At 45.7% G+C, this 15,796-nt stretch overlaps 2 protein-coding genes across 2 annotated transcripts; both read right to left on the reverse strand.

The window, feature by feature from the left end:
* Positions 1-11: 11 nt before the first annotated feature.
* On the reverse strand, positions 12-3,492 carry tmem200ca (transmembrane protein 200C, genome duplicate a). The gene is made up of 6 exons (XM_028433509.1): positions 3,391-3,492; positions 2,890-2,942; positions 2,380-2,492; positions 2,092-2,308; positions 1,855-2,006; positions 12-1,142 (listed from the first exon to the last, which is right to left on the reverse strand). Exons 3-6 carry the CDS (start codon positions 2,484-2,486, stop codon positions 35-37), a joined length of 1,584 nt encoding a protein of 527 aa, XP_028289310.1. The 5' UTR covers positions 2,487-2,492; positions 2,890-2,942; positions 3,391-3,492; the 3' UTR covers positions 12-34.
* Positions 3,493-3,810: 318 nt separating this feature from the next.
* l3mbtl4 (L3MBTL histone methyl-lysine binding protein 4) lies at positions 3,811-15,582 on the reverse strand. Its single transcript, XM_028433510.1, has 20 exons — positions 15,573-15,582; positions 15,313-15,364; positions 14,519-14,561; positions 13,891-13,942; positions 13,198-13,283; positions 12,330-12,434; positions 11,195-11,330; positions 11,025-11,116; positions 10,800-10,942; positions 10,484-10,560; positions 8,915-9,000; positions 8,719-8,829; positions 8,533-8,647; positions 8,357-8,456; positions 8,140-8,268; positions 7,961-8,041; positions 7,335-7,408; positions 5,678-5,838; positions 5,452-5,514; positions 3,811-5,371 (listed from the first exon to the last, which is right to left on the reverse strand). Exons 1-20 carry the CDS (start codon positions 15,580-15,582, stop codon positions 5,195-5,197), a joined length of 1,893 nt encoding a protein of 630 aa, XP_028289311.1. The 3' UTR covers positions 3,811-5,194.
* Between the last annotated feature and the right edge of the window lie 214 nt (positions 15,583-15,796).

The raw sequence follows: 15,796 nt of genomic DNA on the forward strand, positions 1-15,796 counted from the left end.
AGAATCATTGAATGTGTCTGGTTGTCCCGCCTCCTTACTCCTCCTCTTGCTTCAGATCAGAATTCACCTGCGAGATCATCCTCAGCTTCTCCCTGTTAGAGTACTTCCTCTGTGATATCACCTCTTCTGCTCCCAGTGGTGTCACTTGGTTCGTTGATGTTGACTCAAATGAATCATCCTCACCTTGTGCCAGTTTGCTGTAACCAGTAAGGACACTGCCAGTTGGCAGACTCCGCCTCCTGCAGGGTGGGAGAAGTGTGGACGATGAGGGGGAGAGGAGGTGAGACAGGGAGGAAAGAGACAGGTGGGAGGGGGTAAGGGAGGAGGTGGAGAGGAGGAGCAGGGCTTGGGAGCCACCTGGCACCTCCCTGTGGAGTGTAGAGGAACTGCAAGAAGCTGCTGCTAAATCCTTGTGGGAGGTGTGAGGTGGGGGGGTGAAAGAGCACAGGTAAGATGGTGAGAATTCACACAGCTTCTCCTCCTGTCTGCCATCTTTACCATCCCTCCACTGCTCCTCCTCTACTCCTAATACCCTCCCCTTACCCCAGCTAGTACCTGCCCGGGCTGAATGTCTCCTACGGGAGAAATGGTGTTGTGGGCGGTGCAGGGGTAAAGTGAAGGAGCTGAGATCTTCCTTCTGCATGGAGGTCCAGCAAGTGGAGAGATTGGGGGGGCTGAAGCTAGGGGGGAGGGAAAGTCTGTGGGAGGAGAAGGGGGATGGAGAAGGTGCCTCTCGCTCTTCTTTATAGATACTAAAGATGTCGCCTCCTTTGTTGTCTTTAGGTTGCCTTGACAACAGCCCCCCTACTTCTCCTTCCTCTTCTCCCCCTTCCCCCACTTCCTTCCTGTTCTGAAGCGAAGCAGGGTAAGCCCTTGGTTTGGCCTCCAGGCTCCTTGATTGGACATAGTTAACCAGCCCATTGAGAGGATTGGTGGAAGACTGGCGGGTAGAGCAGGAGGAGGTGTTGGGTTTGTGGAGGCTGTGGAGGTCAATGACAGTGGAGTAAATATCCCGTAGGTTGATGACCTTGGTCTTCTTGTCACGGTTCTCATGCAGGACAGCATTTGCACAGATGAAGAGGAAAATCCCGATCCCCATGATGAGAGGGCCAAACACCTTCAGCCTATCAGAGTACAGGTACCTGCAGAGACATTGAAACAGCCGTAAAGCCATCAGGAAATCAGCCCTCCTGAAGCACCATCAGGACTACTAACTGCTACGTTGTTGTAAAGGGCCTTTAGAAGGCTTCAAGGATCCCTACCTCCGTCTAAGGAAGTACTAATCTCTTACAGGAGCTATCAAAACAAAACATAAGTCCCTGTGGGGTGCCACACCTCGTGAACAATCTGCAGAACTTTTTACACAGCTACAGGATGACTCGGAGCAGACAACGACAAACATGCTGTCCACACACTGGACACGATGTTGAAGGGAATGACATTAGAAACGCTCAGGCTTCACTTTTTGTATTATTAGGGGCCTGATCTAACTTTCCTCCTGTAACATGCAGAGCACAGTGTAATGTGTCCTTGTTGTCTTGATGGCAGCATGTCCATGTCCATCACTGTGTGCTACCAGTCTGATGGGGCTCCTCCTCTTTCCATGCTGTCCAGGCAGAATGTCAGATGTTTAGATTCAGGGATGAACTGTCATCCAGATTATCGGTTTTCTATGGTTTCTCTAAATATTGTTATAAACCCTGGGTGATAAAATCCACGTTTAAATTGTACTTAATGTTGTCTTTTATAGTTATTTACCTCTCAAAGACTTATGTTAACCTCAGTTTTCAGATGTGAATGTTGTACAACTATTATAGTCTTTCTTGGTCCGGTTCAGATTCAGTGTTTGTTTACCTGTCCAGAAAATCCTCCAGAAAGCCTCGTGGTTGATGTTGGCTTGTTGCATTAATGTTTTTTGTTTGGTTAAAACCTTCATCACCTCCTACATCTCCTCCACCTCGCTCACTTCCTTTGTCTCCTTCCAGTTCCTCACCCATTAACCCTCCCTGGAAGAGGTCAGGTCAGAGAGACGTTCAAAGACTGGTTTAGAGCTGCAGTGTGGGACCTGTGGTTTTGTTACATGGCTGTTACCTGGGTGGCAGCAGAGGCATTTGGGGAGCTGCTGGAGGACGCAGAGGCCATGACAAGGCCCTCCTGTGGATGAGCACCGGAGAACAGTCCGTCATGAGGCCAATAGCCCAGGGCTGCCATTACAACACCTACCAGTAGGACCAGCACACCAAGCACAGCTATGAGACCTGACACCGAGCACAGCTTCAACTTCCCCTTCACCACCACCACCTCGCTCCTGTGAGGGGACAGAAAGCCACGGGTTACATCAGCTCTGAGTATGTGTGTGTCTGTGTTTGAGTCCCCTACCTCTTCTTCTTGTTCTTCCTTTTACGTGCATGTGCCTTGTGTGGTTTGGACCTCAGTGAATCCTGTCGCCGTGCATTGATCCTCAGCAGGCCACCCGTTGCAATCATCACCACCTGCCAATCAAACGGTGGCCCAGCGGGTTAAGCCCCAGCTACAACCACCTCACATGGACTGATGTACACACTCCCTGACAAAGACAGGAAGAGATAATGTCTGTGTTTCTTTTGTACAAAACCACAAGTTCTGGATGGGGACAATCACAAAGATTAAGATTAAGATTTTACTTTACTAATCCCCGTGGGGAAATTAAGTGCAAAGATACGCAAAACAACAACCAATAGAAACAAGGTTTTAGTTTGGGTTTTCCTCTGGATGCTGTCATAGCATTGATGTTTGATTGTATGTCTGCAGCTACACACTATTTGTCTTGTACAGATTGGTTAGAATATATGGTTTATTTATTACAGTGAATAAACTATGAATAGAACACAGTGTGCGTGAATCACTCACTCAGCGCCCTCTCTGATAGCTGACCATCAGTTTCTCTGTCTTTACAGTCAGCTCTGCAGGAACAACATCTCCCATCATGCACTGCAACTCCTACACAGCAGAATCTTCACACAGGGTGACAACTCTGCTGTCTGCACCTATCAATACTGACTAATATCGATCAATACCAACACCTCTGTGCAATCTTAACAGCAGTAATCACTGTGGTCCAATAAGCAACACAATCAATACGGACAGATTCACTGATCACTGAAAAATCTCCACACTGCTATGGACCGATCATCATCATGGCAATGCTGTTCAGCCCCCAACCGATATGTACAGGTGCTGCATGTTTATACTAATAACACTGTTTATATGTTATTGGTTGAAATACTAATTAACACATCAACAGACAACACAACAGTATTGATTTTGATTATGGATTGATCAGCATCTAGCAGTATGGATCAGCTTTGTTGTTCAGACACATTAGCTCTCTTCACACACTGACACACTCACGGCTGGAGTTGCTGTTGGTTCATTTCTCCTCCTCGTCCGTTCTCCTGCTGCTCCGATGTCTCTTTATCTCTCTCCTCCTCTCATGGTTTCCTGCTGCCGTCTCTCCTGCTCTCTCTCACTCTCTCTGCTCCCTCCGATAAACCTCTTCTGCAGTGATGCTGAGAGTCAATGAATCTCCTCCTCCAGAGTGAGACACAGAGTGGGAGAGGGAGAGGGAGAGAGAGAGAGAGAGAGGAGAGAGAGACAGAACCTTCAGCAAATAACTGCTGTGTTTGTGGGAAGTTCAGGTTCTTCATCATCATGAAGAACTTCAGCCTCTGGTGTCCATCATGGAGTCTGACACAGGAACATCCCACATTCATGAAGCCCTCACTGCTGTATTATGAGACACTTTCATACTTTAAATGATCAGCACACAGATCAGATCAGGAACTTTATTGATCTTATCAAACACTGACCAAAACAGCAAAGAGAAATTAAATATTAGTATCAGCTGACTGAACTTAGCAGCTGTTACTGTGGAAACCTGAGAAAACTGAGCATGTGCAGCAGAGTCACTGGCAGGTCGGGAGCCTAGAACATAGGCCCGCCCCCACTGTGACATCCCAGGAGGAGGAGTCAAAGAAAAACTCCAGTCAGGACAGAGGAAATATAAATCTATATTTCTATATAACCTTTAAAATAGAACTTTATAGAGATACGGTCTCTGAAACAGAAGAGAATAAAATTATAAATATAAACTCTGTCCACCAGGAGAATTATTCAAAACTTCATCAACTTTCACTTTCTTCCTTCTGACCAATCACAGCAGAGGAAGCAGGGTGATGTCACTATAAAACAGGAGTCTGAAATGAAAATCCTGAGAGGAGTCTTTGCCAAAGGGCCGAGCCACAGTGTGATGTCATCATGATGGCATCCTGTTAGAAAGGTGTTACTGTGCGGTGAGAGAAACAAGCTGTGCACCTGTCGACCTAATGAAATACTGTTTCCATGTAAATACAGTGACCGTACAAGAATCAACACTAGTCATATGGTTTAAAATGGTTTGAAAAACTTTTCTGATAAATATTGTAGATTCATTATCCCTATGAAACTCTTTACATGATACTTATTAATAGTTAATCCCTGAGCCTCTGTGTAAATATTAGGTATGTGAGTATTTTTCCATTACATCTCTGTTTTAAATAACTTAGAGCTTTAAATTATGTTCTGCACTATGACCTGTGGATATCACACAGACGTGCTGCTCCAGGTTCAGTGTAACAACACACAAGGACACACACAGACACGCACACAGACACAGACACACACACAGAAGACACAGACACAGACACAGACACACACACACACAGACACACACGCAGACACACACAGACACACACAGTATCAATTTAAAAGAAAATGTCATTTTGGAACCTGGATGTTTTGGACTATGGCAGCCAATCAGCTGGAATTGTCATCAGAATATAAGTTAGAATGTCCCACTTTAGGTTGTGTCTCCATCCAGCTGGCTCATCTGTACAGTCTGAACACACCATCAGATGTGTGTCCTCAGCATTCCGGTCCTTTGCCTGCTGATCCTGCTGGGTGGTCAGTTCTATTAAAGGCCTGAAAGGGAGCTCGGCTGTTCATTGGTAAAGTGACAGAAATCAACCACACCTGAGGGCTACATGAAATTCAAGTCTGACTCGTGATTGGATAGAAAACAAAGCCCCACCACTAAGTGACAGACTGAGGGACAAGGTGACGAGGGGATGGGATCTATTTTCACGTGTTGTGGATTCGTACATTCAGTGTTCAAATATCAGGTGTCAGAATCCTCTGAGTGGGACTGACTCCTTTCTTCTGATTGGCCCCTGTCTTCAGCATGTTTAAACATCAGAATAGAGTTATAGATTTTAAGGGCAGGACCAAGTTTGATTGACATGATCCTGATGATATCCCGTTGCGTGAGGAGGAGGAAGGCCCGTCCATCAATTTGCTAAACAGAAGCAAGAACTCATCAGTTTGCAGTACTTTCAAAGTGGTGTTAAATCTGTGGAGGCTAACTGTGCATCTCACCTCCTCTCTGAACTGTTTCGCTTGTTCCTCACAACCAGGGAGAGACTCGATGAAATCTGACACCTGCTGAGACACACACAGAGTAATACAGGTACGCTGCATGGCACTTTGATACAATTATAACAACACATACTAAAACTATCAAATACTATCCTTTACCATAACCATAGCAACCAGTGCCTAAGCACCAAGAGAGAGTTAGCTTCAGCATCGTTTTGTCTCTGACCTGTTGGACACTCCAATGCTGCACCGTCTCTGCATGGACCCCCGCGACGCCTGGCAGCAGTTTGCGGTGTTGCTCCCAGCAGAGTGACAGGTCCCGACCTGGCTGTGCTGACATGGCCGACAGAAAGACAGACTGATGGAGGGCGGCCTGCAGACTAGACTCTGACAGACAGGTTAGAGGCACCGGTCAATCCCATTGCAGCAACTTAGCGACCACACAGAAATGACTCGATGACTCAAACACAGTCCAACCTGCCACAAACTTTAAAACTTTTTTTGTCCCCGGGGGCAATTCAATATTTAATATTCAATAAGAAACTTTTCTACTCTTTGTCTTGTGTGATAATAAAATAACTTTCAGATTGCTTGTGAAAACAAAGTGTAGAATAATCCAGAGCGATCATAATAATTTGCAGCTTTTAAAACCTCCAATAAGTCAGAATTGCTGTGATTCTGGAATGTGTCTGGACTTTGACATTTGGAGGTCATAAGCTTGAGACACAGCAGGTCAGACCAGGATTAGCTGGTCTGTGACGAATTACTGCATGGATGGACCTGTCTCACTCCACGAGACGTAAGACAGGAATCATCAGACAATGACCAATCAGCTGATCAGTGATCAGTGAGAGAATCTGCAGTCCTTCACAGGATGAAGCACACAGAGCACAACCGACACTGCAGTCACCATGGCAAACGGTTTCCATGGAAACAGCAACTTCATCTGCCTGCTGTTTCTATGGAAACACTGTGAGGTGAGCGGGTGGGGTGCCAAGTGTTTTCATGGAGTGTATACGTTTTTATGCATATGACTGTTGTAAAGATTTTTTTAGGTATGTTCCACATGCTTGATGACACTCAATGTATCTGCATCCCTGTTGTCATGACAACAGAGATCAATCTGCTTTAGCATGGGATGTTGAAGTTGCTGCTATTATGGGTCTTACTTCCTTTTTACTCTCATCTCAGCAGGTGCTGATGTGACGTTTTGCTAACAGACCGTCACCAGTAGAGGCACGAGTGAACTGAAGCACAAACTGTAGTCATGATGGATTAGAGGCTACAGTTTACTGATTTCAGTAGGTGCACTGGTGAACTGGTTCTACTGTCTGTCGCTCTACAGTGTTTCACAGCTGAGGCTAAAGCTTTGTGTTTGGGAAACCTGGCTGCAGTGTGTTTTCTTCATTCATTCAGTGGGTTGGTGAATCATGCACTAAAGTGCTTACACCTGCAGAACAATGGCCTGTAACAGCAGGCAGCTGTAGTCATGTCATCCCATCATAACCTGGTTTCTACTGAAACTGTCAACTAACAGACACATCAGTCAAACTACTGTAGAAAACACACACTGTTGTTGGATCAATAAATAAACTAAAGCTGTGTAGACCAACAGAGGATTCTTTGAGGATTTATTTAGCCCCTGGTTTTAATGTGACTTCCTTTCAGCTCCAGACCACCTTCATAATACAATATTTATCCTAATTCTATTTTTTTCTTCATAAAACTTTCAGTGGAGCTTCAGGCCTGCAGCACAGTCAGCTCATATTAGCATGGACACCAAACATGTACATCTGTCTCTGTGATTTCTACAGTCTTGCTGTTAAATGGTGTAGATAAATTACGGACCAGAACTGAACCTATTATAGAACCGGGACTAGTACCTGGACCGAAGGCTCTGAGTGGATACTCCCCTTCTTCCTGTTTCACACGCAGGAATTTGGTTGGTTGGGGCAGTCTGAGGAAAAACAAGGAACATAAGGAGAATCATCATCAACAAAGAAAAGTTCTTCTTGTGTGTTTAACTACAGCTTCCAACACACAGCTGTGTGTGCAGAGTGTGTTTACTCATATTGTGGGGACCTGCAATGAGGTCATCTATGTTAGTATGAGTTCATGTAAGTCCTCCTAAAAATGATGGAAACATTACTCTGTGTGTGTGTGTGTTATATAATCCTGTTTTATGTAACATCCAAAGATAATCTACTCACAACAATCACCCACACACCCGGCAAAAAATCCTGAACTTTATTTTGAAAATCAACAAAAACAGAAAGATTATGTCCATGCATTAGACTGTTGTGTTTGATTTGATAAGGTAAGGTAAGGTAAGGTAAGGTAAGGTAAGGTAAGGTAAGGTAAGGTAAGGTAAGGTAAGGTAAGGGTAAGGGTAAGGGTAAGGGTAGGGTAGGGTAGGGTAAGGGTAAGGGTAGGGTAGGGTAGGGTAGGGTAAGGTAAGGGTAGGGTAGGGTAAGGTAAGGAAAGGTAAGGTAAGGTAAGATGGTCCCACCTGTCTGTAAAACGTTTTCTCTTCCCCAGAGGGAGGAGCAGTGTTTCCTCTCTGTTCTCCCTCTTCACCTCAACACCTCTGCTGTTCAGCAGGCAGATTCATGAGACATGTCGGTCAGATAATTATTACAAGTAACTATGAAAAAACATACGACTCCCTAAAAACAGGTCTGAGGTTACCTGTCTGACTGGTTCTGGTGGTGATGCATGGTGATAGGTACAAGGGTAACAACTCTCTCTCCTCCAAGCCTATCAGGTAGCACCACCTCCTTACGCATGTTGATGTCTGAGTATGGACAGCCAAAGGCACTGGGCGAGAGACGCAGAGTCACAAAGACACAAGGACAAAGATTTACACACAGGCACCTGGTGCCAGGTTCCTGTGGTGTGTGTGTACCTGTGATGTCCGGTGTATTTGGCTCCTTTTATGTGTCCGACTCCTCTGCAGCCTGCAGTGGGGCACACTCCCTGAGAGGGGGACGACAGGGGGGAGGAACCTGTAAATACATTGAAGAAGGTGTTTTAGTAAATCTATCTTCTCTTGTGACCATCCCCCTCTCGCCTCTTTCTGACCTGGGGGGGGTTCCAGTGGGTGTCCTGTGCGCTGACACCAGCCAACAGGATGCAGGTCACAGAGGTCGCTGTCACACCAAACGTCAAACTGGGCTGACCAGCCATCATAATGAATCTGTTGGCAAACAGATGATTACATCAGCATATCCTGTACACACAGACAGGTGAGCCAGGGAGTCCATCTACCTTCAGCCTGTAGTCTTCTGTGTGTGTTACTGTGGCAACACGGATCAACATTGGGTTCCTCTGGTCAACCGCTTCCAGTCTGTGGTTCACCTTGAAATCATGTGGATCTCTCTGATTGGACAGAGACAGAAGGACAGCTGTCACCACAAGAGCTTTCTGATTGGTCTTGAGTCAATTATTGCTTTCCTCTCCTCACCAGTGTGAATGCTGACCCGGGAGCTGCAGTGGAACCAGTTTCCTGCAGGTATTCTTCCCACACAAAGTTCTCAGGGTTTGGGTGACCTGCTTACCAAAATAAAATTATAGTCATACTGTGAGTATATGTTACCATTTAAAAGTTTAGACACAGCTTCTCGTTCATGAAGAATAAAGAGACATATGGAATTATCTAGCCCACAAAAAAGCCAGAATACTAGCATCCCTCTGCCTTGATGACAGCACTGCACACTCTTGGTGTTTTCCTCAGCTCCATGATGTAAAATTGTACAAATTTTAAAAATTTGATTTGAAGTAGCGAGAAGAGGGAAGCAGAAACAAGAAGTGTCACCCTGCCCTTTCTGTAATCTGAAATGTCATAAACTCATTTGTAAAGTCTGGGAACAATAGTGGGGGCGGGTCCGTGCAGCAAGAGATTCAAATGAGACCTGAACATGCGAGGCAGGAGAGGCTTTCTACTTCTCATGGTAAAATATTGAGAGACCACTCCCTCTGCTGGATATCGAGGTCAACAAACGCAGCAGGAGGGGATGTTTTCAGTGGATGGTAGTCGTTAAGTTGTTGCCACGTTCCCGTCAAACACAAAATATCAAGCTTAAGACCCGTCAAAATATGCAGAATGTCCTATGAGCGGACATGTTGTTAAACAATGAGGCTGAGAGTGCCGTGTTTAGGACAATGTGCTCAACTTTGTGTCTGGGAGGTTTTGAAAGATGGCGAGTTGGTGACCAGATGGAGTGAATGGGGTCAGAGTCTGTCGATGTGAAACCACTGTCGGGATCCTTGATGGATACATTTTCTGGCAGGCAGGACCAGTGCTGTCACGGTGAAGGTACAGTTCGAGGTGGGTTGGACCGGTGGAACTGTAGTTGCAAGAGGTCAGAGGCTGTGAATTTGAGTATCACTGTTGGCGACTACAAATCACAGGACCGTCCAGGCGAGCACATACCATATAGCAACTTATAACTTATACATGCCAGTGAGATCCAGGGCACCAAGGGGCAGAGGCAGCCAGCTGAGGAGAGCGGGCCCGGCACACATAGGTATGGTAAATGGTAAACACACAAACTGGATAATCTTGTTTTTGTGAGTGAGTCCAGAGGCAGGTCTGAATATGGCTTTGCAGGTTCAATTGAGAGGTACAATCGGTTACAGCAAAGTGGAGTTTAGAAAAAAGTTAAAGAAGAGATGAACTGAAGAACAGCTCCCTTTGCAGGTAGCTCTTGATCTTCATTTGTTGGAGCGGTCCTCATGGAAGCCAGTTTCATCAGAGCAGTTTTCACAACTGCACTTGAGGATACATTCAAGGTCCTGGAAATTTCCAGGCTACCTGACCTTTACGTCTTAAAATAATGACAGACTGTTGTTTCTGTTTGAGTGGTCCTTCCCAATAATATGGCTGCACAACGCAAGTCCACAGAGAAAAATAACAAGAAGAAAGACCATTGAATCAAAGGTGCATGGCAAGTTTTGACTATAAGTACTGCGTGTAGCAAATACAGTGTGTAGAAGTACATGCTGTGAACTCAGTTGTAGAAGCACCACATACCCTGTGGAGCAGTGAGAGGTCGTCCCTGCTCTTCACACCAGCCCACAGGATGGATGTATGGACTGCTGCTGTCACACCTGGTCAATCAATTCAAACACTGACCATTGAAAACATTTCTAACAATGTGTTAATCAAGAAAACAGCTGAACCATCTATGTTTATTTTGGGTTTATTAGTTCAACCTGCATCTTACTAACACTGCTACCATCAACACTGGTACTAGTGCTGGTTCTAGTGCTGGTACTAGTGCCAGTGTTAAAGACAGTGTGACTGATGTTGTTAATATTCTCCTCTAGTACAACTTTTTCTGCCTCACCAGTAGTCGTATGTGTCATCCCAGTTGTCAAAGTGAACTAGGAAGCGGTCATCGATGACATCAGCAACAGAAGCAACACAAACGAGTCCAGGGTTCTTTTTGTCAACTGCCTCCAACTTCATCCCCACCTTGAACCCACAGTCCTGAGAAACAGACACAGATGAGCAGTGAACCAGGAGAACACACTAGTAGGACAGACAGGTGGACAAACAGCTGTACACTGACCGCAGCATGACAGGTGAACAAGGTGGGTGGAGCGGCGTCAGAGCCTGTTGATAGAAGGTAATCCTGCCAGTCAAACTCCCGCTCACTGTGATCTGTGGACAGAGAGGTGAGATAGATGAGGTCACCTGTCAGGTGATGACCTGTGAGCGGGCAGGGCTAGCTGTTTTCACCTTTAGGTGGGTGGAGCTTGTGGCTGTGTTCTTTACACCAGCCAGCTGGTCTAATGTTTGCTGAGTCAGCGTTTACCCAGAAGTCATAGCACTCCGAGTACCCATCAATATGGAGACGCAGCCGACAGCCAATCACCTGGCAGATAGAAAAGAAAGGCTCCTGACCAATCTCGTACAGGTGTGTGGGTTTAGGTGCAGGGAGTGTTGTGTTGTCAGTCAATACACCTGTCAATCACATCATGCTGGCACGTCTTCCATACCAGGACAACAAAAACATAACAGAAGCCTGAAAGTAGAGCCATGATTTCAGGTCAGCCTCAGTTCAGGTTGTGTATATTCAGTGTATCCAGCAAAATAATATTACATGTGTGAGTGGTAGTGAACCTTTTGCTCTCAGTATCATCTGTGACCTGCAGCAACGACAACAACTAAATACGTCTGTTGGAGTTTCCTCACATGAACTGCTTGTTTCAGAAACTTCCATAACATTTTAGTTGGAACAAGGCCAGAACTTTGACTGGACCATTTCAGAACAGGAACTCTGTTGTTCTTTAACCATTCTTTTATAGAACCACTTGGTGTGGTTGTCTGACATTTCCTCGTTGAATTCAGTGGTATAATCCAGAATTCATTGTTCTACTAGTGCCGACAGGTCATCCTGGCTCAGATGCAGCAAAACGGGCCCAAACCATGATACTACCACCGCCAAGTTTAACAGAGGGGACAGGTTCGCATGCTAGACTGCAGTGTCATTCTTCCTCCCACATCAGGCTTCTTATTTAAGCCAAATCATTCTATTCTGCTCTCATCTGTCCTCTGAATATTTCCCAGCAGCCCTCTGGTCTGTCACATGATCTTCATCATACTGCAGACAGCAGCGGTGTGTGTGTTTCATGGCTTGTTTTTGGAGGGATCTTTGACAGACCACTCCTGGGGAGGATAACAACTATACCATTACACACTCTTACAAAGACAGCGTTATGAAGATCAGACTTGTTTAAGTACAACAGGATACTCAGTGACATGTTTCACCTCTGAACAGATGGATTTGGCCTTCAAATAAACTGGCCATCCTTCCACTTCCTAAATAAATAAACAACAAAGTGATTTTTGTTTTGTTTGTTTACAGCGTTACCTCAGCAACCGTCACCACACAGAACATGGATGGATGCAGTGGGTCGATGCCCTCCAGCTTCATCCCAACTTTAAAACCAGCCCGCCTGCTGGGGAAAGACTGGGCCTGAGAGAGGGAGGGAGAGTGAGAGAGGCAGGGAGAGTGAGAGAGGGATGGAGAGAGAGAGGGAGAGACAGAGAGAGAGAGAGAGGGAGGGAGGGAGAGGGAGAGAGCGAGAGGGAGGGAGAGTGAGAGAGGGAGGGAGAGAGAGAGGGAGAGAGAGAGAGAGAGGGAGGGAGGGAGGGAGAGAGAGAGAGAGGGAGGGAGGGAGAGAGAGAGAGAGAGAGAGGGAGGGAGGGAGGGAGAGGGAGGGAGAGTGAGAGAGGGAGGGAGAGGGAGAGAGAGAGAGAGAGAGAGAGAGAGAGGGAGAGGGAGGGTGAGTAAGAGAGAGGGAGAGAGACAGAGAGAGACATAGAGAGAGAGGGAGAGAGAGAGAGAGAGAGGGGGAGGGAGAGAGACAGAGAGAGAGAGGGAGAGAGAGAGGGGGAGGGAGAGAGACAGAGAGAGAGAGGGGGGAGAGAGAGAGAGAGAGAGAGGGGGAGGGAGAGAGACAGAGAGAGCCGTAGAGAGAGAGAGGGAGAGAGAGGGGGGGGGAGAGTGAGTGAGAGACATAGAGAGCGAGAGAGAGAGAGAGAGTGAGAAAGGGAGGGAGAGAGAGAGAGAGGGAGGTAGAGTGAGAGAGAGAGAGAGGGAGGGAGGTCAGAGAAAGACAGGTGTGTCTGTGTGTCTTAACTCTCTCTGTGTGTGTGTGTGTGTGTGTGTGTGTGTGTGTGTGTGTGTGTGTGTGTGTGTGTGTGTGCGTGTGTGTGCGTGTGTGTGCGTGTGTTACCTGTGTGAAGACTGTGACAGGTGCAGCATCAGCTTTCTGTTCATTCAGGTACTGCTGCCAGGACCACATTCGCCTTTTCACACTCACTGAGAACCAACATGGATGAGCCAATTAGATCACTGCTCTCATCATTCTCAGCCAATCATAATGAAGCATGCACAAATAGGCTGATTACAGATCACATTGTCCCTGAGCCTGCATCCACCTTTCCTAGGTACTCCGGCTTCTTGCCACATCCTAACTGTGGGTATGTCCGGTTAACTTTGGACTTGCTGCAGGTGTGTCTGAGCCTGTGATTGGCTGCCAACCTGTGCAGGATGTACACTGCCTCTCAGCGACAGCTGGGATGGGCTCCAGGCCCAGCTCGACTTCATTACAGGTTAAAGCGGGACGGATGTATTTATGTTTTCTAAGATGTAGACTACACACTGTAATCTGAGCTCAGACAGAATCTGCCTGTTCATTCATTTAAATGCAATGTCTCATGTCTTCAGAGACACTATTTTTGAGATTTAAGAGAAAGTTGCTATATATATATATATATATAGTATTGTTAGTATTTAATTGTATTTTACCAACTGTCACTTATTATCTATGGCTTTTTTTTTAAAACTTTTTTTGTGTTTTAGTAGGCTCAGGAAACACAAAAGAATTCCAGATGCTTGGACAGCCTCAGAACCAGGTCTGTGTTACCTTGAGTGCTGACTTTGTTCTTCATCCCCTCGTGGTTTTGTCTTCTTTTTCTCTGTGTAGGCAGGAAACAAAACTTAGAATCGAATTGATCAATTACTGTAGAAATATCCAACACATCTAAATAAAAGCAGAAACTCAGAGCTGACTGGACCCACCGAAATCACAGCGCCTTGAAAAATGTGACCCAGAACTCAGGTTTACTTTTGTAAAGTTCAATCTGGCCCTTCTATGTCATTAGTGTATTGATCATCTATCTAGTCAGTTGAAACTTGACTATATTTAACACAAACAAACAAAAATAAAATTGATAAATAAAGGTCATAAATTCCTCAGATTTCAGGATCTAAAAGCAGCAAAGATAAGTATTTGTCACTAATTGCAAAAGAATGATCAGTTTCTCCTGTGAGAGTCTAAGAACATGGAGGATGGCTCCAGTTAAACACATCAGAAGAGAAAACTCAGAACTCTGATCTGTGATCAGAACAAACACAGTCATCAACACAGCCAGTGAATAATGATCAGACTGTCAACGCTGATCAGTTCTTTACACAAACAGTCCACATTTATTATCTTCATCAGTGCAGGAAGTAACATGACAACAGCACACAGGAAGTTAGCACACACCCACCTTCAAAGTAAAAGGCTCATCAGCTCCGAGCAGCTGTGAAACACTGGAAGATCAGGACAGGTGTTTCAGAGTTAAACACTAGTGTCAACAGCTCCTCTGCTGTGATAGAGAATTATTAACGAATCATATTTCACATAAAATGCTCAGAAACTATAACACTGTTGTTATCATAGTAGTTTGGATCATTCCAAAATTTTTCACAACTCGGATTTATTTATTTGCTTGTTGTTTGTTCGTTTGAACTCCAATATGAAATCTGTCACCGTGGTTTTCTGAAGTGGTCCCCTCTCAGATAGTTGATTATTAAATTATTGATCCACGTTCTCTTCAAGCCATCAATCATTTCTGTTACCGAGTCAGAAGAACGAAGGGTTAACTCAACACACAAGATCTTTGACTGAACTAACACTAACACTTCATTCAGTGGGCTGATGTTTATGATCCATCAGCTGATCATTTTAGTGACAAACACTGATGTTGACACACATAAAACCTGAAAACTGAAGCTTCGCTCTCGTGTGAACTGTACTTCTGTGGTAAAGAAGTTCCGTGAGAAACGAACCGGGCCCTTATAGTGAAGGTGCCGACGGAAGCGGGCTGTTCTAGTGTGAACCGACAGCTTCAGTCAGGAAACAAACAACGGAGCCAGGAGGTTATCCGCGGCTCGGGCCGACGGCCGCAGGGCCTCCGACCACGGCCGCAGTCGCACCTTAGTGCCGCCGAGGATCGACGGTCCTAGGCTGCGAGAATCGAGACGGACCGGCACCAGAACCGAAGTTTAGACTGAAACTTACCGACTGTGATGATCCGCGTCACCCTGCTGACACACGGAACAACACGGAAACGCTGGGCCTTAGAGTCTACTGCGCATGCTCATCAGAAGAAAACGTGTGCGTGTGTGTGTGTGTGTGTGTGTGAGAGAGAGAGAGAGATAACAATAAAAACACCAAAACTATTTTTAATGAGTGATTCTCAACTTATTTCATACTGTGCGTAATAAATGACAGTAATCTGAATAATCTTAATCTGGTCAACACACAACAATAACACACACCTGTCAGCATGCTGGTGGGTCAGCTGCTGTCAATTGAATTACAAACAGGGCTTTACTGTGACAGCAGACAGAAACAAAGATGATTAGATCTGATGGACAGGATCTATCAATATGCTGTCACATGAGGGCTCCTGATGGATCTGTGTCGCAGCTGATGGAGGAGTCCACTCAGTCTGAGCTGGTGTTGTTGTGTCCAGCTGCTGGTCTAAACTGGGACCACCCTC

This window comes from Parambassis ranga, chromosome 20 (assembly GCF_900634625.1).
Source record: "Parambassis ranga chromosome 20, fParRan2.1, whole genome shotgun sequence".
Classification (NCBI taxonomy): Eukaryota; Metazoa; Chordata; class Actinopteri; family Ambassidae; genus Parambassis; species Parambassis ranga.

Excerpts from the sequence above, each read along its gene's own strand:
- l3mbtl4 (XM_028433510.1), bottom strand. Across the intron at positions 11,117-11,194 it reads CAAGCTCCACCCACCTAAAG|ATCACAGTGAGCGGGAGTTT; the intron begins GTGAAAACAGCT and ends CTCTGTCCACAG. Across the intron at positions 8,648-8,718 it reads CAGAAGACTACAGGCTGAAG|ATTCATTATGATGGCTGGTC; the intron begins GTAGATGGACTC and ends GTTTGCCAACAG.
- tmem200ca (XM_028433509.1), bottom strand. The coding sequence starts at position 2,486 with ATGATTGCAACGGGTGGCCTGCTGAGGATCAATGCACGGCGACAGGAT. Across the intron at positions 2,007-2,091 it reads ATGCCTCTGCTGCCACCCAG|GGAGGGTTAATGGGTGAGGA; the intron begins GTAACAGCCATG and ends GACCTCTTCCAG. Across the intron at positions 1,143-1,854 it reads CTGGAGGATTTTCTGGACAG|GTACCTGTACTCTGATAGGC; the intron begins GTAAACAAACAC and ends ATGTCTCTGCAG.